Below are 21,725 nucleotides of genomic sequence, written 5' to 3'. Positions count from 1 at the left end.
TTTTTTAAACTTTGTGGTAAGTAATTTTAAAACTAAAGATTAATGAAAAAAATTTAATATATTTTTATTAAATGAATATAAATTCTAACTAAAATAATTATAATAAATGTTCAAAGTGAAAGGGATGGAAAATTATGAAAATTCGTTTGGACACTCAACTTCATGTAAAGGTTATGAATGAGGAAAATTTTAATTTTATATATATTTTACATCAATTTGAGCAAACTGTATTAAGATATGTGATTTTAATTCATCAATTGGATCAATTTAATACTTCAGACTGCATTTTTTTTCCTAGCAGAGAATAAATCAATCACAGATCACTTCTAATTTCAATTCAGTCGATATGTATTTAAAACATCTTATTTGATTCGTCAATATATAGCTCGCGTGCGCTTCATCGCAGTGACTACGATATTTTCAGCTTCGCCTCCGACGGAAATCACAAATCACGATATTATCGTATCTCGCTACATAAATTCCCGCGCAAATTCTTCCTGCAACGGCAGTTCGCGGGCTTTTTGGGTGGGCAAGGGTGTTTTTATTTTGAGCTCTCCTTGGTCTCTATCGAAGCGCCATAATTTTCAGTGGTGTCAATTATTTAAACTTTTTCATTAAAGATCGGATCAAAGGTTCTCAAGTTTAATTAAACTTGAATTCGATGGTGTTAAACACGTAAGGGCACGTTTTATTATTGTTTATCCGTAATCTTTTCTTCGGGAGGGGGAAAGAAACATCAATATTTTGAGGAAACGTGTTTATAATCAATTTCGTCATCATTCCGTTGTTAATAATTTATCGAAATTTCCTCATTTTAACAATGATCATGAAACCGCTAAAGTGTTGACATTTGATATTTCTTAAATGTTTGTTTATTTACAACTGAATGTACGGAGTGTCGGATCGGTGTGTGTGTGAATCCGCCTCTCGGAAAAGACTTGGGTTCAGGTCCCAGTTGTCACGTAGGCAGTGCCGTATTAACACATGGGCCCACCAGGACACGGCCAGGGGGGGCGCCTAGCAATAATGAAGTCTGGTGAAATTTCCGAAGAAAAAAGAAACAACAGGTAGGGCATCAGAAAAGTCACGGCCGGGGAGGGGGGGTTCCCCCGTGATGTTCTTTAAACGGCCCTGCAGGTAGGTTTCTTCTCTTGCCTCTCAGCATTCCCATTATGATTCAATTAATGGTTTAAAAAGACCCAAAACAGCCATGTTACATTTATTTCAAAAAAAAATTCAAGGTCACATTTGATTACTATCCTATTATGGTGTGTCCCCTCCCCCCCATGAAGGAAAGGGCTGACAGGGCGATGGAAGGGGGACTGGTCTCTGCATTTGAACCAAATAGGTTCAGATTGTAACTGATTAGTAAATATGTTATTAGATAATGGTCCAGGGTCTGAGCAGGGCCTCTTAAGTGTATCAAGGTTCCCCCTAGGAAAAATAAAATTTTTGGGATCCTGCCTGGCTAGAAACGTTTCTCTGCAACTGTTTACACACTTACTCTCGAAAATTTAACCAGATCTTATTTATGAGGCTTCGCTGCTCTTGAGGCAGGTGTATTAAGACGGCACTGGATCCAACTCTTCCTCCACATGTTGAATTTGTATCTTAGCTAAAGTCCTCTACTGTAAATCTATAGCATGAAAACAAAAAAAGATTCACCCTGTACCAGTGCTCTGTCAGCTTCCAATCTCCTTCATGTCCATGCTTAACTCGTGGACCAGTCCTTTTTGCAGTATTAAGAGGAGTACATTTAGTTGGAGCATTGTGGCATGTAGGCCATCAAGGCCAGTGGTTCTCAAACTATGATTCACTGTTTATTTGGGGGAGGGGGGCATGCCCCCACATCCTGAGCAGAGGCCTCTAGGCTGGAATCTTCACAGATACCCTTGTTACATAAGGATTTGTAGTGTGACAAAACAAAATTATGAGAATTGTCTTAGGCTCCATCCAGGAACCTAATCAACCCCACCTTTGGGCAGGAGTGACTGAAGGTTTGTCAGGTTTTGAGCATGTATTTATTTCCAAAATTGAATATAAATTGTTTAGTGAATCTGAAGTATTTTTGTTATCTGGCCAATACAACCACACATACATGGTAGAGTCCAGGTCGCCATGGCAACTTCCAAGTCGGTATTGACACTTAAAATCTTTTATCAGTAATTTCTAAATTGGAGTCACGAAGATGCCACAGAGTTTTCCAAATTTATGTGAAGAAATCTACGATTATGGAAAAGAAATTCTCAGAGTAAACTGGTTGTAGCAAAAATCTTGGTTACCAGGAACTTCCTAGGACATTTTATTCCCCGTGTAAACATACTATAGTCCACAAAAATTTATTTTCTTGAAAGTTATTAAGCCTTGTGTAAAGATGTTATTTTGTTTTGTACTCCATGATTTTTTTTTTGTATTTGAACTTGGCTTTAATGTGATGGGTGCACGTAATGAATTTTATGAATTTGGTGTTTCGAAATTTAAAATCTTTTTTAATTGCTGCTTTAACTTTCACAACACTATTAGAAGCAATTTTTTTATTTAGCTGCATAGCATCTTTGAAGAATATGCCGAAAACTATGGTGTATGTCACAGAACAATCTTTAGAAGAATTTTAAGACAAGTAGAAAACACTATTGAGTTATAGGAATATTTACTTCGGAATATTTCCAGTCAGCTAAAGGCTTATTACGGAACATTCTGCTGTGGGGCTTGTCATAATGTTAAAATTAAAATCTTGTACGAAGTTCTTTAGCTGCCATGGGCAGAGATAGACTTCAAAGGCTGGGGATAGGGGGCATGATGTTGTTAATTCATATATATATGCATGTACATATTAAATCAGTCAGGGTTGGCAAGTTTTTGCCACATTTTTGCCAGTGGCAAAAATTCATAGAAAAAAAATTGGATTTATCTGTTATGAATTCTATAAATGAATAATGATAAAAGTGTTTTACTTATGAATTTTTTATAACAAATCTGAATGATGAATATTTTATTTAGTTAGATGCATGTTCATATTTTTGTTTGCTGAATATAAGTTTCACATGTTTTGTAAATTTTTATATTGAAAAGAATATTTCGTAATGGAAAAACTAAGCTTGGTATGTCTTGAGTAAAAAGAATAGTTTTACAGATTTTTGCCATTGGAAAAATTTGCCTGCAAAAACCCAACTCTGAAATTAGTATGCTCAGTCATTGATGCTGGAGGGCATTATCCCTCCCAGCTCCACTCATGGTAACCGCTTAACTACCATTGGATGACGTGTAGTGTTCCAAGTCTGGTGGCGCACTGTTGCTGATGACTGAGGAAAAATAAGAATTTTTTATGAGCCAAAAATCAGTCACATATATATTTTGTTTTTATAAAACATGTATCCTTGAAAATAAAATTTTCTTGCAATTGGCAATGTCAAGGAAAGACTGAGAGGACATTATTTTTTAAGATTGATAAGACCAGCGATATTAGATAAATGTGTTAGAGGAAGTTCAGGGAGCTCTCGATATTTGTCTCTGCCAGTAATAATTAATTTGACTTTTATGCTCTGTTTAAGGCCAGTACTACACTATAAAAGTTTGATTAAAATTCTTTTATAAAACTTTAAAAATTTAACCAACAAGCACATCTGTTGCATTCGAGCCAACTTAACTGATCCGCCTATTGGTTGCATTTTTCAAGTTTTATAAAAAAAACTTTTATAGTGTAATGCTGGCTTTAGATATGATAGTGATAATGTTGTGGAAGGGGAGGAAGGTCAAGTAGTATTATTAGGTTGGGTGAATATATAGCAAACCACTCCACACAGGTATAAAAGAAAACCAAACTTTTGGTCCTTCAAGTTCATTATGAAAGGATTTGACTGCAGTCTATTAGTCCTCATTGATAATATCTCGTTGTGATAAATGTAAATCATGTGTAAGTTGTTTTTCTATGTAACTATCACCAAAATTTTCATATGTTTTCAACAGGGTTGGCAATTCCCCCCCCCCCCCCACAATAGTAAAATGCCTTCCTCCTTCAGTGCAAAAAATATTTTCTTGCACATATTTTTTGCTGGCAAAAATTGAAAATTGATCAAATTTGAACTTGTGTACTTTTATGGAACAAAAGTTCAGAAAATCTTAGTTCGCTCTACAAAGCTGTAATATTTTAAACTAGAATTCGCCCTATCCCTTGTGATCAGCTGTTTTTCCTTTTGATCAGAAGGCAAAGTAGTTGGAGATAAATGTGAATAGTAACCATGAATAATAAAATAATGAATGAAAGCAGGTCTATTCAGACTTCTTTGTAGGGTTCAGTTAGTATGAAAATTTTTCTTTTTTTTTTTGCTGAAATGGTCATTAATTTTGTAGAAAATGAAATGATCTAGTTAATTTATTTAAAAAAATGAAATGCAGAATTTATGGTTTTGTTAATTTGAATTTTGTGAAGAGTCTGTTTTTCAGATTCGGAATTTTGTGAAGGGTCTGAAAACCAGACCCAAGTTCCAGCTGGACAGACGCCTGCTGAAGTAATCAAATGAGCAATAATTTTCCGCACTTTTGTTTCGATGACACACCGCCAAAATGTAATTTATATATTTCTGTTTAACAGTGAGAACAGAGGCATCTTAATCGGGGCTTGGCAAATCCAAGGTGTCAGGCCAAAATAGGGTTCTTTGCAAGATAACTGAATTGAAGTCTGAGGTTAGCATAAAATTATTGGAAATTGTGTCATCGTGCTTGCTAGCATGGAAAGGTGTCCCTAGAAAAGTCAAAGAATACATTATATTTTAATGATTTCATCAGAGAAGAAGTGCTTGAAACTTACAGAATTATGTTTGCACCTAATATATATTTTTTGATTTGTCAACCCCTGGGGTCCCTTAGTCCTGATTTTATGTTTTGTTGGGGGGGGGGGAGAATGTGACATAGCGTAATTTTCAATTACATCACTATGGTGTGTTAGTGTCTTAATTTTTTTTTTCCTGCTCATGTAATTTTTGCATTACTCTCACAATTTTTCAGTTGCATTTCTCAGACAATATCTATCCAAAATACTTTGTAGTCTTTGACTTGAAGACCGCTTTCCATGCTAGCAGACAATTTGACAAAATTCTGATAATTTTTTGCTGTCTTGAGACTTCAGTTTAGTTACCATGCATGAAAAAAAAATTAGGTGCCAATATCAACTTTTTAGTCATCGTGCAGGGCGTCTTAAGCATGTCATGAGCCCCCCGGACCAAGTGAGTTTTTTGAGGCTGCCTGGCTAAAAATGCTTGCCCATAAATTTACATGATTACTAAAATTTCAATCGGATCTCATTCTTGTGAGGGCTCTCATTTTCTGGAGTATGGTTGGGCCTATGCATGTCGTCGTGGCAGGGTCATCGTTTCACCTTTTTCCGGGGGGGGGGGCAAAGAACATGTACTCGATGTATGTATATATACACTTTTTATAGTGTATTTTCTAAAAAGCCGGGGGGGGGGGGCAACCTGGCGCTTGGAATTTGTCAAGTTCTGCTATAGCCTTATAGGTACTTATTCAATTTGAAATGGAAAAGGTCTAAAATCACAAATATCTTGATATTAAACGCTTGCATTTGTGAATATAGTGGCATTGGTGTAAAAATAGTGGACATTTTGATGTTATTAGAAATATTCTGAAGCTTGAATATGTAGTGACATGATTAGGTGATGTATAATGTTTTTTTTTTTTGTTTTTTTTCAACCCTGTATAGATATCGACAATGGCTCACCTCGAACAATTTTATAAATTCGTTGGTATTCTCAAATTGACACCAGAACTAGAAGCTAGTTCGAAGGATTTTCTTGACCAAATTTCTCTTTTGATCACAAGGAACACATCGAAGGTGATATTACAGCATTGTTTATATTTTCGGTGCATTTTTTTACAAGAAATGTGACCAATTATATGTTGTAAAATATAGAATGCAAGAGGTTTTTTTTTTATCATGTACAAGTCTCAATATGTACTTAAATTGTTTTTACATTGATATGTTCGTTTTTCTTCTGTAGGTGAATGTAAAAACTTGGATAGCTTGTGCTTTTTATGTGGCTGTTAACAATTCGGTGTAAGTATATAATTATTCATTAAAAATATTTAATTCTGGTAAGATAACATTTTTTCCCCAATAGCAAAGGTTATGGTTATTCAAGTGTGGGAATATAGTAGGCATAGCCACGAAGTCTTCCAAATTTTCTACTCCATCTGCCCGACTTCCGAAAAAGTCGTATATATCCAGAATTTCAACCATGATTGTAAAAAAATCCTTTCTCTTTTGGTGGAAAAACTTTTTTCCCGAATCACCAGGAAATGGCCATTGCTTTTATTTTCTTTCACCTTGAAAATGAAGTCATAAGCATAATCGCAGCAAAAAATTGCTACCGCAGGGAATCCCCCATCAAGGGGTTAGCGCACCAACCTCTCGATAAGTATAAAAAACAAGCCTGCCGTTCAGAATCGGCAATAAATTGTAGGTCACAGTCTAATTAGCCCTCGTGTGCAGAAAATGACCGTGGTGTGACAAAAAAGATCATTATCATAAGCATGACGTAAATTCACCATTTCTTCAGATCACGAAGAAATATTTTGTTTTTTGGGAGGGGGAGAAAGAAAGACACAGTTCACCAAACAGTCAGCATCAGTTCAACCTCTCGATAGTCCCATCCATGAGATTACCTATACATTGAATGACTACCTCTTAAGTCTGTGTCCTGTTTTTAGGCCCAATAAAAAAATCTGTGTTTGTCATGATTTGATTTAGATCCATGCTAAAATATATCTGATTTTCTCTCCAATGTTGGCAGTTATGCAGTAGATTCCTGATCATTTCTGGATAATGGTTAAATTAAGATAGCCATGATTAACTGCAAACCATTGCTAAACTGTGAGGAAAATGAGTTGCGATGTAACAATCACAAAATAGATTGAATAAAATGGGTTTTTATGTGTTTTTGCTTGTTTAAAATTAATATCCAATGTGTATACTTGTGTTGTTCATGTCAAACACTCATAATTTAAGTTATGGAAAGCGAAAATATGCAAAAAAAAATATATATATATTATATATGTATTTGTTAGTTGTTCTACAATCCAGGCTTAATTGACAAGTGGAGTATCCCAGTTCCCCCGTAATTTTATCCCCCTAAATTTAAACAATATATATTTGCTGTCATTAAACTCAATATCTTTGACCCTGGCCATGGAGATCCTCAATGCCAACTTTTTTCCTCCAGGGGCCCCTTAAAATCAAAGGTCCTGACTGCAGTTGAACCAAACATTGCATTCATTAACTTTATTTTAAAAAAGAACTACACATGCCTATAGGGACATGAAGGGGGGACAACTGATTTGTAATTTATTTAAAAATATTTTTACAGATATATTACAATGAACATAAACCACTTTATTGTAGTTGATTCACTTCAAACTTTAATTTTTTCTTCTTTTGCCAGGGAAAGCAATGAAGCCTCGGAAAGATATGCATATGCTGTGACTTTGTCTCAAATCTTGCAGGTCACGGATGTTAAGTAAGTAGACACAAAATTACCATTTTGATTTTTAAAAAAAATCTAGACATCCAAATCTGTCAGAGTTGAGAACAAATATATGGTATCTCTTTCTGCCTCAAAAGTATAGAACTTCAATGGTTTCATGAGTTACATTCCTGCCCTTGCATGCTAAATTTTTTTATTTTTTTTTTAAATAATAATGTGATACACACGTATTTCCAAGGGATCAGCATGATCCGTCCAGGGAATTTGTTAGTGTTAGTAAACATCCATGCCCGAACCGGGATTCGAACCCAGACCTGCACAGTGAGAAGCTAGTTCCCTAACCACTCGACTGCCAAGCGGCTACTCGAGTTACAGTAGAACCCTTCTTAGCCAGCCCAACAGGGACCAAGGGTCAGCCAAGTTAGAAAAAAAATCAGATTTACATCAAGCAGGAACCAAAACAGTTCAAAATTTCATGTACAGTCAACACTTATTTTTAGGAACTGAAGTAAAACTTGGTTCATGAATGGGAAATATGTTTTAAAAAAATGGCATATTGTGACCAGAGGACAAATTCATAAAAACATGTCGGTTCCTAAATTAGATTCGTAAAACCAAGCGGCGAATGTGCATTGCATTACTTGGTAGAGTACTTCATAGCAAAATACTGTATTGCATGAATGTTATTTAAAGATCAGGCTTACAGATTAAAACTTCAAAATTAGAAACATAACATTTTATATAGCCAATAAAAAAACATCACAAGTTACTTTACACCAGTGGCATCTGACAAGGTGCAATTTTGGTACCTACAAATAACTTGCAAATTGCTCAGTAACAATCGTAAAAACTGGTTATAGTTAATGGAGTAGCAATTTTTCTCAATAAATTTTTGAATATTTACACCTGTAGGCCTCAAACACTGAAAGTTATACATGCACTTTGTAATACAAATACGACGCCACAACAGGCAAATTGCCCAACAAGGTGGCTGACTTAAGAACATCATGGATCCCCGAGCCATTTTTTGGAGGCCCTACCTTCTACTGCTACACCACACATGCACCCCCCCCCCCCCGCGGAACCCCCCAACGAATCGGTACATGCGGGAATGTGTGTGTACGTGTAGTGCAACCTGACGTAAAGTTTGTTTCTGTGTAGTGCTGTCATGCAATAGCATCATTTACAACATTGGTTAAAGAACAGAATTGTATAAGGCTGGTTAAAAGACAGATCTGGTGAAAGGAAGGCTGGTTTAGAAAGGTTCTGATGTAATTGCTTTTGCTGCTTCTTGTTTATTATTCTTTGAGCAAATTTTTGATTCTACTTTTTAGTGATTTATTATTATTATTTTTCTTCTGGAAAAAAGCATAATGGAGTTTTTTCAAGCCATGTGCTGTTTGAAGCAGAACGATAGGTTGACCGACAGAAGCAAGCAAAGTCTTATTGCTGTTGAGAGAAAGTATTGTATTGTATCGGCCATCTTTGACAAGTTCGAAAAGTAAGGATAATATTCCTATCAATCTTGATTTAATATGCTCTTATTATCATTTATGATATGAGTGAAAATATTGTGTAAGAGTGCACACAGCTGTGTTTTAATTTTATGTTTAGCTTCGTACTGACATATTTTCTTTTGTCTCTTTCAGTATGATGTCTGACATCATTAACTTAGAGGGTGTATCACAAGACTCGGATAATGAGAGTCGGGTTGTCATGTTCAAGGCATATTCTTGGTATCTGTTCCTGATTGCTAAGGCAAAAGTGTTTTGGCATGGGCAAGACTTCTTGGCTACTTTTCATCTCCTGTTGTGTTGCATTGCGGAAGTTGCCAGAGTGACACCGTCATATATTCTTTTACCTCCTCTTGGTGAGTTGATTAGACTTAAATCTTTTTCAATCTCTGATGTTCAATTTGAAAACATCGTCGCCAGATCCTTCTGACTTCCGATGCATTGTAAAAAAAAATCAATTTTCGTTTTAGATAATGTTGCTGTCACCTGTAACCAATCGCTAGTTGTTCTGCAAGTTCTGAGTAATATGATGAGTGCAGTTTTTGATGAAGTGAGTGCTGTTTTTCCTCTAATCAGAAAATAACTGGGAGAGGGAATTCTCTGATAATATATGCATTAAAATTTATTGTTTCGTTCAAAAATGTTTTTCTTTTGGATATGGGCGCAAGTTTATTTAGAAATTATTTTTGGAAATGATGCAAGCTTTTATGAGTGACTTTTTTCTTAAATTCTTTTCATATGAGGCATTGGCTTTGATTTTTATTCCCCCCCCCCCCTGGTCATTAGCTACTAGTCTACTATAGATACTTCTATACACACTTCTAGATGCTGTTTCTAGACCTATAGTTTTTCATAAGGCAAAAGGCGTGTATGTGTGTGGATAAATTAATGGTAAATTTCTGTATATATACAGAAAATCATGTATACCAGTTAGACTCCTGGGGTTTTCTCATGGTGTATAATCTCTACAATACGCAAGGGCAGACCAGATCAAAAAGTGTTTTTTTATGGAATGTCAATGTGTTCGAGCTTTGACTTTCACTATTCAAAGCTTGATCTGGATTTGAGTTCATCCCAAGTAGTATTTTTTCCTCCTGATAATTCTCATTAAAATTCTTCTGTATTCATGTTGGTTTTTATTTTTGTTTTTCTTCCAGGCCAAAGTTGTATATGAATGTTGGCTCCATGTTGCCTCAGAATTGATGCTGGACTCTAAACTGCCTGAGGTAGGTTATGGGAAAGAAAAACATTATGAGTGTCCCATTATTTACTTTTTGTTGACATAGACATAACATTCAAATTTTCTTTTTTAGATACATTTTTAGCCCTTCCACTATTACCATGGGGAGGATTATTTATTACATGGACCAACTCTTTTTCTGTAAAGTTTTCATTCATGTCATTGGCTAATGTATGAGATAGTGGCCTGTGGAATGACTTAGTAGTTCAAAGTGTTAATTGATAAAGTAACAAAACAAATATATATATCCCAAAAAAATCTATATACATAAAATTTATTTTCGGTCTGTGTGTATGTTCTCTATACAAATTTATATCTATTGTTGCCGAATTTTGCATATATACCAAACGGAACCAGACTTGAACAATAGGTTACTTTAAAAGTTTCTCAGAGTTGGGAAAATGGGCAAAAAACTGTCAGGCAACAATGATTCCTGGGCCTCAACAATCACTTTCGGAATGTTTACTTTGGTTACTATGGTTTCCCTAGCAGTGCATTTCAGAATTGTATATGCCTTTACAATGGTTTGTCACTTCTTTAACTCTGCCAGTATTACACTGGTGAAATAAATTAAGAGAATTTGCATATTTTATCGAATTTCATGAAAAGAACTGAACTGAATGTAAAACCACTGCTTCTAGACAAAAATGCAAATCTTGTACGTCAAATACGTAAGCGTACACGTGTGTGTAGGCGGAGCCAGTAGAGAAACAGACTTTATAAGCGCGCGTAAGTTGAGACGCATTTCGTTCGCTAGCACACCTCAGCAAATTTCTTGGTGTTATTTTGCAGCAATCGGTTAATTTCAAATTGTAACAGTAAAAATGAGTAACCACCAACGTTTAGATGATGGAATGAGGTGGTGAATTGTGGGAAGGCTAGAAGCAGGCCAATCTCAAGTCCAGATTTTTAGAGAGTTCAATTTAACGCCCAGCATCGTGTGTAACTTATAGAAACAGTTCCAGGATACCGGATCCATCGATTAGGGCAAGGTCGTCCAAGAGCCACGAAGGCCAGAGAAGATCGCCATTTGTCGATTATAGCGAGGCATAACAGGAGTGCTACAGCTTCTCAGCTCTCTCGTGACTTGTATGCAGCCACAGGAATCCGTGTATCAAGGGTGACTGTTTCCAAAAGCCTTCATGAGAGAGGGTTGTTTGCAAGAAGACCTGCTGTTTGCGTCCCGCTCACTTCTACAGACAGGCGAATCCGTTTATCATGGTGCAGAGAGCATAGAGATTGGAGTATGGATCAATGGGTGACCATTCTCTTCACTGATGAGTCCCGGTTCAGCCTAAGCACCGATTCTCGCCATACGTTCATATGGAGAGAACCAGGGACCCACTACCTACCCTCCAATGTCCGCGAAATCGACCATTATGGTGGAAGAGGTTTAATGGTCTGGGCAGGCATCATGTTGGATGGCAGCACACCTCTCCATGTCTTTGAAAGAGGCACTGTGACTGGTGTGAGGTCTTCGAGCCCTATGTTAGCCTTTTCAGGGTGCAGTTGGCCCTGAGTTCATTTTAATGGACGATAACGCAAGGCCACATAGAGCTCTTCTGCTCGACGATTTTCTAGAGAGTGAGGATATTCGCCGGATGGATTGGCCAGCCAGATCTCCAGACCTTAACCCTATAGAGCATGTTTGGGACGCTCTGGGGAGGGCAATTGCAACTCGCAACCCCCCTCCGGGAACCATCCAGGGAATGAAAACAGCGTTGCTGAACGAGTGGGACCAATTGCCACAGGAAATGATAAACTGCCTTATTTCAAGTATGAAATCACACTGCGAGACCTGTATATCTGTAAGAGGGGACCATACCCCCTATTAACCCATTTTTTTGTTTATTCTGCAACCGCTGTTTCATACCTTCCGACTCCAACGAGTGTTATGCACGATCATGCGTGTGTATTACAATTATTGAATGGTTATTTGTTTTGTATTGTATCAATGTATGTACATATCAAATTTCATTAAAATCGGTACAGTAGTTCTAGAGATAATCGACCAGGTCTGCAAATTCTCAATTTCTTACACCAGTGTATGTATAATGGTTTGTTACTTTTTCAATCCTCCGCAAATTTAAGAAAACCCGGGCAGTGCCGGGTATTATTGCTAGTATATCATAAAAATATATATACATCATGAAGCAAGCATGGCAGAGTCACCTAATCAAAGAAAAAAGTAAAAACTTGTTGATCATGACAAGTTTTGTAAATGATTTGGATGAGCAATTCAAAACATTCGATTTGATTAACAATGGAGATTAATTCTTATCAGCTCTAATAATAGAGACATTCTTAACATTACCAATTAACCAAAAATACAAGTTTCATTGGATCTTAAGTTTTAGGGAATAATTTCAGTATACTCAATTGTAATCTCTTGGTGCAGGGGTGGTGGACATGCAGCATTTGTGCCACGTGTAGCACATCATGATATTAAAAAAAGTCAACTAGAAAAAAATATTTGGTGACCAGTAAATTGTGTGTGATGATTCAAATATTAAAATATAAATTTTCTGCTGTTTATACCATGAAATATTGTAAAATGTGCTTAATTCCCTGTTATTTCATGCTTATAAAGATTTACACCTTCATGGTTTTTCTTTGTGATTTTTTTTGCAGCTTTTAGAAATAAAAATGAAATACAACGAGCTTTACTTACAAAGTGGTGACATAGATGAGAGCTTATTTCTTTCACGAGATTGGCATATTGTTCCATTATCAGAAACATGGTAATATTATAGCTTCTCTTCCCCCCCCCCCCCCTCTCCATATATAAAATGCCCAGGAATGAAATTTTATAATTTTATATCATGTTGCGAGTTGTTCTTGTTATGAAACATTCTGTCCTAAGTTACTGATATTTCTCATTAATGTTCAATATTTTCTAACTAATTCTTTTCATTCACTTTGACTTAACATTTCAACTGTTGTCAACTTATAGTAGACATCTTCAACCTCATGGTCACTGAAGTGTCAAGTGAGCCCAATGCTTGTCCCCAGTTATGTGGTCTTGATTGTCAGCCCAATCAACCAGCACAGTCAAGTTCCATTCAACAATTCATGTTATGTTCAGTTTGAGCATACTCAAATGTCAGAATTGACATGTGTGTGCTCTTCTGAGGAGGGACACTAGATAGTACTAGTGCTTGCAACTTGGAAAAAGTTGACCCCTTATTTATAGTGTTATCAAATTAGTCTTTCTTATCTTGCCTTTTTATTTGGGTAAAACATGTTATATTCCTCCTTTAATGATGACAATTACAATTGTGATTAGTTTTTTTTTATCTAATAAAATCTTGTCCAAAACTACTACATAATTAAGTAATTTCTTACTAGTTGCTTTATAACCACATTGAAACATTCATATTATGTGAGATTCATCAATATTGTCTTGATCTGAGATTGAAATATTTATTCACCACTTTAATTTTCTTACAGTAATCAAAATCAGAGGAAAGTTCCTACTTTCAGGAGGACATTAGATACTGTACAAGCTCTTTATTCTACTTTGAAAAAGTCTCCAAAAGATTTTTCCCCATCAGTAAAGTCCATCATCAAAGTGAGATGCTTATATTTTAAATTGATTCTTGTTTAATATAGTGTTTCTTACCCTCTCCCCTCCTTCTGGCATTCCTAACAGAACATTTTAAAAGTTTTTCTTAAGTGTGATTTCCTAAACAAAAATTGGCTGCAAATGTTAGTACCAGTCCAATTAGACCTCGCTGCATAAAATGATAGCAGTGCAATAAAAATGGTCAAATTTAAATTCCTTCCAGTACACATGCACAAACAATTTTTATGATCCTGATTTATCTAAAGTTGAGTAATTTAAGCAATTAACATACTTAATCAAGCTACTGCCTAACTGACCTTTGTTGGGTATTTTTCATAATAAGGGTCAACAGGTTTTTGATGCTTTTAACTGTGGTTTAAGCTGTCAAATCAAAAATCTCAAACACTGCATTGCAATACCAAAATTCATATTGAAAATAGTCTTTGTTGATTGAATGTAATGCTTAAAATGTCAATATTATACCAATAACAAAAACAAGATGATTAGCAAATAATTTCCTACTTTCTACACATTGTTTTGAGCAATATACAAACAGTTATTTCCCTCTCCTTGCTTTGTACTGAGTTTCTGTGTTACATTAGTTTGGGTGTTAAGCTTATCTTGATGAGCAAGTCATTAAATATACAATTAACACGTTAATAATTAAAGGCAGGGGTGCACAATCATTGGTCTATTGACCAGATATGTGAGATAGCTACCATTCGAGGCCACAATCTGGTGTACTAATGTTGTGGCAATTGATATTTTTTGTAACACCAGAGAAGGTGAAGTTGTTACTTAACAATAACACATGGGTTTATCTAGACATGGCTTTCATGGTGCACAAGAGGACTTGGATAACTTTGCATAATGATTGCCATTAATTGTTTTTAACTTGAGGGGGGGGGGGGGCTTAGTGTATAGTGCTCTGCTCTGGAGCCCCATGACACTCTGAAGATGACCATGTTTTCATAGGCCAGATGGAACTGCTGCAGAGGGTGTTAGTGAAGTCTTTCATTCAATTTTTTGTCCTCTGAAACTGGTCCGACTTAAAGTAGACTCCTCTTATACAGTAGTAGGGGGGGGGGGGGAATAGGGATGGGATGAATAGTAGTTTGGCCGAATAATCTACTACCAAATATTTGACTAATGTTTTGGTTGTATACTGAATATTTGGTGGCAAAATATCAATTTTTCTTAAAATTCATCACAATCTATATATATAAAATTGATTTTCTGTCTGTGTGTGTATGTTCTCTATACAAATCTACAATTTTAGAACGATCGTCGTCAAATTTTGCATATATACCAAATGAGACCCGACTTAAACGATAGGCTACTTTAAAATTTTGTCAGAGCAGGGCAAATGCCCCAAATGGGCAAAAAACCGTAGGGCAACAATGGTTTTTGGGCCTCAACAATCACTTTCTGAACGTTTACTTTGGTTACCGTGGTTCCCTAGCAATGCGTTTAAGACGTATATGCCTTTACAATGGTTTGTCATTTCTTCAATGCTGTACGTATATGTATAATAATTTATGCCTTTATAATGGTTGGCCACATTTTGAATACTCCCAGTAATGAGAGGTTTTGAATAGACGTCATAATCATCATCAGCATCGCTTTTGAAGGTCGGGAAAAGGGTTATCCTCATAGAAATCAGTGTTAAAATTGCCGATTTTACTGTAGAAATGCGAAAATTTGGTGGTGTTTTCTGTCACATCAATAATTTTAAAAATTGTATTGAATTCTCGATTTTTGAAACATCGATGAGTTTGCTTAGAGATATACGAAGCCCTGGAGATTAAATATGAAGTAATTATCCGGACCTACTTTTATATCCATGCAATAACATGGATTTCAACTTTTTATTTATATCTTCACAAGCATGAAAATTAAGTTCTTCGTATTGTCTTTTGATATTCAACTGCATAAATTGATATAGTTTAGGTTGTTTTAAAATCAATTATGGGTCCGTAAAGTACATCGAAGAAATTCCACAGCTTTAATTAAGCATTTTTGGAAGCAGAAATAGGTAACTTGAAGTTCGGGGGGGGGGATTGAAATACCTAGCACCCCTTAAAAAAGGAAACAAAAATATTTGTTTCTATGTTTCTTTAAATCTAGATTTGTTTATTTCATGAAGTCGCCATATTGGTTAACTTAGACACGGTTTGTATGTCCCTCAAAGAAAGAGGGAGATAGAAATTGGGTGATCCAAACAGCCTCATTGAAGAAAACCTGGGCAGTGCCGGGTATTATAGCTAGTTATAAATAAAATTGCTGTTTTTAATTGAAAGTAAAAATATTGGTAATTTTAAATATTGAATTTTAATTATACAATTTATTATTTTTAAATAAATATCAAAAAACTGGTAATTGAAAGATTTTTATTGTCATGATACTTACAATAAAATTTTTTGATGTTACTTTCAGAATTGATTTTCAACACTTGTTACAATTTCACATCTAATTAAAAAAATGTCAACCATTGTGTGCTCTTAACTAGTAATGCATCATAAAATTTACAACTCATTTTCTTATATTTTGCTCTTTAGATGTTCTTTGCCCCCTTTTGCCTCTTTCAGATGCTCAATACATATCTTTTCTAAGTACATCCTTCAATTAGTGAACTTATGTAATTCATGCTCATTTCTACCGTATTGCAGTAGGATTCTATTTTCAGTTTCACATCTTTTCCTTATCCTAGAAATTCACCCTGACATAACTTCTTTCACAGATAGGGTGATCTTCACACCTCTTTCACCACACAATAAAATATCGGTAAATTTTTAATTTATAAGAAAAATTCAAGTTAATATAATTTTTTTGAAATTAGATGTACTTAGATTTACACAAATATTCAGCCGAACACCTAAGCATTATTCTGCCAAACCGAATATTTGGCAAAAGGGCAGAATACCAAATAGCAGCCGAATATTTGTCCCATCTCTGGTGTAAATTATTTTTCTTGGGAAAAAATCTCCCAAACTTATATTTTTCAGTGCTATTTAACCATTCATAGTTACATACTAACATTTTTGTAAGTTTCAATTTGAATTTACATCTAGAATTGTAACGAGGATCCAACCGGCCTTATCTGTAGAGTAGTTCAAATCTATGGTGCAAGATTTGCCTCTGCATTGTCTGAAACACCTGATAGAGGAAGCATGGCCTCTGTGCAGAAGCGGTTTGAACTTTCTGTCAAGTACTATTATTTGGTGCTTGATGCATTGGTCTTGGTGGTGAGTAGAAGTTTTCTTTGCATCTTCCAGTGTATTCTTTCATAAATGATAGTTGCAACTCTTTGAGCTAAATATATCTTTCAATTTATAAAAACTATGTAAATTGAAATGTAAAAGTTAACTGCCACAAGCACTGACTTCTTCCCTTTATAAAAATTTATTTTTATGCTCCTAATTTGATTTTACACAATTAACTTATCTAGGGGGCTCGTCACTTTTTCCTTGATACCGTCGGTGTGTGTGCAAAATGTCATATGTCAAAATTCTAATTCCCCCCCCCCCCCCCACCAAAAGCTTCTTCACATGTGTTTCTATGTTCTGTAAAAATATTGTGTTTTTGACTAACAGAATGCCAGCTATGGTGTTATTACGAACTGTCCTATGCAATGAAACTAGTCAGCTGTTGCTGCTGTTTTTTCGTCTCTTGAAAAGTGCAGTTTCTTACATACATTTTGCATGCACACTGATGATACGTGGGAAAGACTAACTCAGGGCTTTGATCAGAGATGTAAACATTCTTGGGTTTCTAGGTCACATTGAGAGAAAAATTGTGTTGGACCTGCATTTAAAATGCAAACAAAAACTAATAAGCACCATAAAGCAAAAACAAAATACAGTCAATGCCCATTATAACAACCCCCCCTCCCCCCCCCATTCTGTCACAATTGAACTTCGTATAAAAAGGAAAACATGATAGTCGTTATATGAAAACATTTGGGACTCGTCTCACTAGTCATTATAATAGAATAGTCATTATAACAAGCATTGACTGTATTTTTTATCTGTGTTTTCGATACTTCCAGTGTATGTAATTTATAATCAGTATTGAAATTTCATTGTCTATGTATTTTGATATTTGTTTTAGGAAGCTGAGCGATTAACCTACTCTGGTCTGACTGCATTCCTGAAGAATGAAGACTTTCATCGTTCCCTCCTTGCTTGTTGCACAGAGGTTATCATTATGTCCTGTGGATCAGTTGGTAAATGATTGAATAGTTATTCTGTCAAAAATATTATATTACTTGGCTTAAATGATAAAACCATGATTGTGCCACGTTTCCCCCCCCCCCCCCCCCAGAATAAATATTTTCATGTTTTTTACTAGAGAGCTTGCATCGCATCATCATAAAGGATATGCATATATATATTTTTTTTCAGGGGTTAAATTTAAATTGGCTCTCTGGAACCTTTCACAAAGTTCTGGGTCTGAGAAATAGAACCTTGACAAATAGAAATTGACAAAACCATAAATGAAAAGCTTATAGCAAGAAAGAGTTAGTTCCATTTTCTTCTTTGAGTCAAGTCAACTTTCTTGAAAAAAAAAGAAAAAACTGTTGTTCATTTGATGCAAGACGAAGGTAACTCCAGCAGTTGATTCCAGTGTTTCTCAATAGATGAAGCTAAAACCATTGTAGCATCGGGACAAAAAAGAGATGGCTCCTGATAGGTTTTTTTTTTTAAATTCCCAAAAGTGCAAAAAAAAGCTAACCCCCTGCAGCAAGCCCTTTAAATACGACATTTGTTCCTTTTACAATTTAGATTGTTTTGATTTCTACAAAATTAAGGATAATTTTCACAAAAATAGGACTCCTCCAAAAATGGGTAGACAGACCCCCCCCCCAGTCCAATTTTATAATCAATGAAAATAATTCTGGATTTTTCTTACGACTTATCTGACAATTTCTGTGTCACCAAATAGAAAAGTTTTTGTTTTGATTTATCATCCTGTCATCTCTTGTTGTGAATTGTTTTCTGTGAATTCTTTTAATCAAAGAAAAAATGATTTGAAATATTTCAGGTGCAATCAATTATACTCCTATGCATCCAAGTGGAGTCACTCGTTCACAGGGGATAGTTTTCCCATGGGTTCTTGACGTGTTTGAGTTGAAAGCATATCATTTCTTCAAGGTGATAGAGAGCTTCATCAAAAGTGCTCCCACAATTACTCATGAAATAATCAAGGTGAGGTGTTGATATTTATTTGTGATTCATACATGTGCAGAACTTTTAATTTTATGATCCGATGTGATCATATTTTGTGTTTTAGGGTTATATTTTCATCTTTTGACATTGATGTTTGAAATTTTTTGTCCAAAAATTTTATCAGAAGGGATTGATACATGGTAAAACTTTGATTCAACTTAAGTTCATTCTGGTGTCTTTAGAATCTCGATAAGGAATAGTGAATAGGAGAAAGTGGGTATTGTTAAAAAAAGTCTGTCATACTCTATAATTTCTCAATAATTTCTTTGGCTATTGATGCATTGTTCCAATAGTTTGCCAGTTTTGTTATGCTCTTGTTGAAAATTTACATCATTTTTAGCCCAAATTTAATTGAAGCATGTGCAGTACATTTTTTTCATTTTCACTCATAATTAGAAAAATTGATAGCAGATGGCAGCATTACACTGAAACAGACCTCATGTTAGGTTCATAAAATGTTCATACACATTCTAACATGTACCAATTCGTTAGAAATTCAGGAATGTGGACAATGTGCATGTGTGGTTTAATAGTTGTAGTAAATTTTAACCAATAGTAAACACATAAGTGTGTCATGTCCAGCAAGTTTTATAATTTTTTTGTATATACAGGGTGGATACTATCGATTGCCCAATAATTACTCGTGATTCCTTGTGAAAAACTAATATGGAAAAGTGTTTTCTGTTTTTGATTTGATCAATAATTATGGAGTTATAAAGTATTAAAAATTGGTGATGTCACTCTTGAATCCTGCCAAATTCACCAAATGTGCAACAAACGTATAAATTGGCATTTTTAAGCTGATAGCAATGCTGTAACCCTGAGAGTAATCGAGACTCAAGGAAACTAAAACTGTGCAAACCAGTTTTCTTCCCTTGACCTTGCCCTCAAAAAATTTGACTTAACATTGAAGGAAATAAAATTATCACATTTCGGAAAAAAAGGGGATGATTTTGGAAAAACAATTTTTCCGATAGATATATATCATTTGGCTAACACTTTACAAATCTGGTGATAAATTTGAAAATATAGTAGGGCAAATGTAACATGTAATAATGAGGTTTAAATCACTGGATACGAAGAGGAAAAAGTGGCAATCATGAAAGAGAGTAACAGAAATTAGCTTCTAACAGGACGCTTGAATATTTCAATTAATTTTCAATTAGTGGCAATTCGCTGCATGAAAATAAAATTTTGTTCTTCTTTTGTGTGTGGTGCATAATTGGCCATTAGAAAACTAACACATCACAAAATTTCAAAACATTATAATTCCCTTAATATTCATCCGATCCTAAAATGGTAAACACTTTTCTGTATTATTTTTTCGCAAGGAATCACATGTACTGTTATTGGCTGGTCGATAGTATCTGCCCATGTATTGTATTGCATTACCTTATCTTTATTCTTTCTTTCAACACAGTTTACACAATTAATTTGAATTATGTGAATAAGAATGTAAAACTAAAGTGGTATTCCCCTGTATTGTCCGGTGTGGATGAATCCTAAAATGCAAAAAAAAAGGTTCAAATCAATCAATTTATAGCACCCAGATCATTTAAGAACTATCCATTATCTGTGGCTCAATTTTTTCGGCATGCTTAAAAATACAGATGTTATCATGCTGGTCTCCCTCGCTGTTTCCCGGCATGCCAGCTAATGCAGGGGAATAAGATATAATACAATGAAAGTCAACTATAACAATAGGTTATAACAGAAAAAATCTTGAACTGACATCTTGTTGTATAGGCAATAAAAAACATTTGCTTGATAGTAAATTGCAAATCGCTGACAACATGAAGATTCTCATGACAAACATTTACTCGCTACATCAATTTTGTTGTGCTTTGCATTGTTGCTAATGAAATTGATGAAATCTATTATGTTATTTGAGAAATTGCTTTCGTGTACGCATTACGGTTGAGAGAAAGTAATTTTCATTTTATGTGAATTTTTCTTTTTCTTTTATTTCTCGTAGCATTTGAAAAGCATAGAAGAGAAGATCCTGCTCTCTTTAGCTTGGCAATCGGTAACTATGGTTATCTGCTCTAATTTTTGTGCTATTTAATCATATTAGATTACCTTCAATTTTGTTGTAAATTCCCTCACCATAGGCACCTTCGAGAAGATAAACTGGGTGGGAGAGTGATCGAAAAGCTTTACATACTTGAATGAATGACAACCGTATTGTGTCATGGGCAGAGCAGGGGTGGAAAATTTGCTACAATTTCCGAGGTCTGTTACATTTTGCTACAATTTCCGAGGTCTGTTACATTTTGCTACAATTTCCGAGGTCTGTTACATTTTGCTACAATTTCTGGCCATTTCCTACATTTTGCAAACATTTGCTACAGTTACAAAAATGCCAAAATTCTTCAATTCTGAGTCATCTTGCGCCAAAAACAAAATTTTCCGTTAAGAAACTTTGAAGTTACGTCACAATAGAAGCTGACTTTTCGATAACATCATTTGTTAACCCCGCCCCCCCCAATTTATTGCTATTAGGTTACTGAATTCAGGCTATGGCAACTGTATTTTTATGGACTTTTCCCCCAGTATTAATTTTTTATATTGATTTTTTTAAACATTTTTTTCTCTCATTCTTTTCCAGCCACATTGTTGAGGCAACTCAATGTTTTCCAAGACTTAATTGAATTAAAAATATGCCCATGAATGATTTTATTC

General features: G+C 35.1%; 1 protein-coding gene across 1 annotated transcript in view; it reads left to right on the top strand.

Moving 5' to 3' along the window:
• The first annotated feature begins 504 nt into the window (after positions 1–504).
• Positions 505–21,725, top strand: part of LOC149084663 (retinoblastoma-associated protein-like) — a 39,663-nt gene continuing 18,442 nt past the window's right edge. Inside the window, exons 1-14 of the mRNA XM_089235073.1 lie at positions 505–675; positions 5,717–5,848; positions 6,015–6,070; positions 7,455–7,529; positions 8,866–8,997; positions 9,146–9,366; positions 9,481–9,560; positions 10,168–10,236; positions 12,882–12,991; positions 13,701–13,821; positions 16,887–17,060; positions 17,926–18,040; positions 18,859–19,022; positions 21,019–21,069. Coding sequence (XP_089091199.1) covers positions 5,726–5,848; positions 6,015–6,070; positions 7,455–7,529; positions 8,866–8,997; positions 9,146–9,366; positions 9,481–9,560; positions 10,168–10,236; positions 12,882–12,991; positions 13,701–13,821; positions 16,887–17,060; positions 17,926–18,040; positions 18,859–19,022; positions 21,019–21,069 — 1,491 coding nt within the window. The 5' untranslated portion in view covers positions 505–675; positions 5,717–5,725. The remainder of the gene's footprint in view (positions 676–5,716; positions 5,849–6,014; positions 6,071–7,454; positions 7,530–8,865; positions 8,998–9,145; positions 9,367–9,480; positions 9,561–10,167; positions 10,237–12,881; positions 12,992–13,700; positions 13,822–16,886; positions 17,061–17,925; positions 18,041–18,858; positions 19,023–21,018; positions 21,070–21,725) is intronic.

The sequence above is a fragment of the Pholcus phalangioides genome, unplaced genomic scaffold (genome assembly GCF_987345545.1).
Source record: "Pholcus phalangioides strain wild (caught in Gottingen) unplaced genomic scaffold, Ppha-v1.0 ptg000008l_1, whole genome shotgun sequence".
NCBI classification, from domain to species: domain Eukaryota; kingdom Metazoa; phylum Arthropoda; class Arachnida; order Araneae; family Pholcidae; genus Pholcus; species Pholcus phalangioides.
The sequence above is the reverse complement of the archived record's forward strand: the minus strand, read 5'-3'. Positions and strand labels throughout refer to the sequence as shown.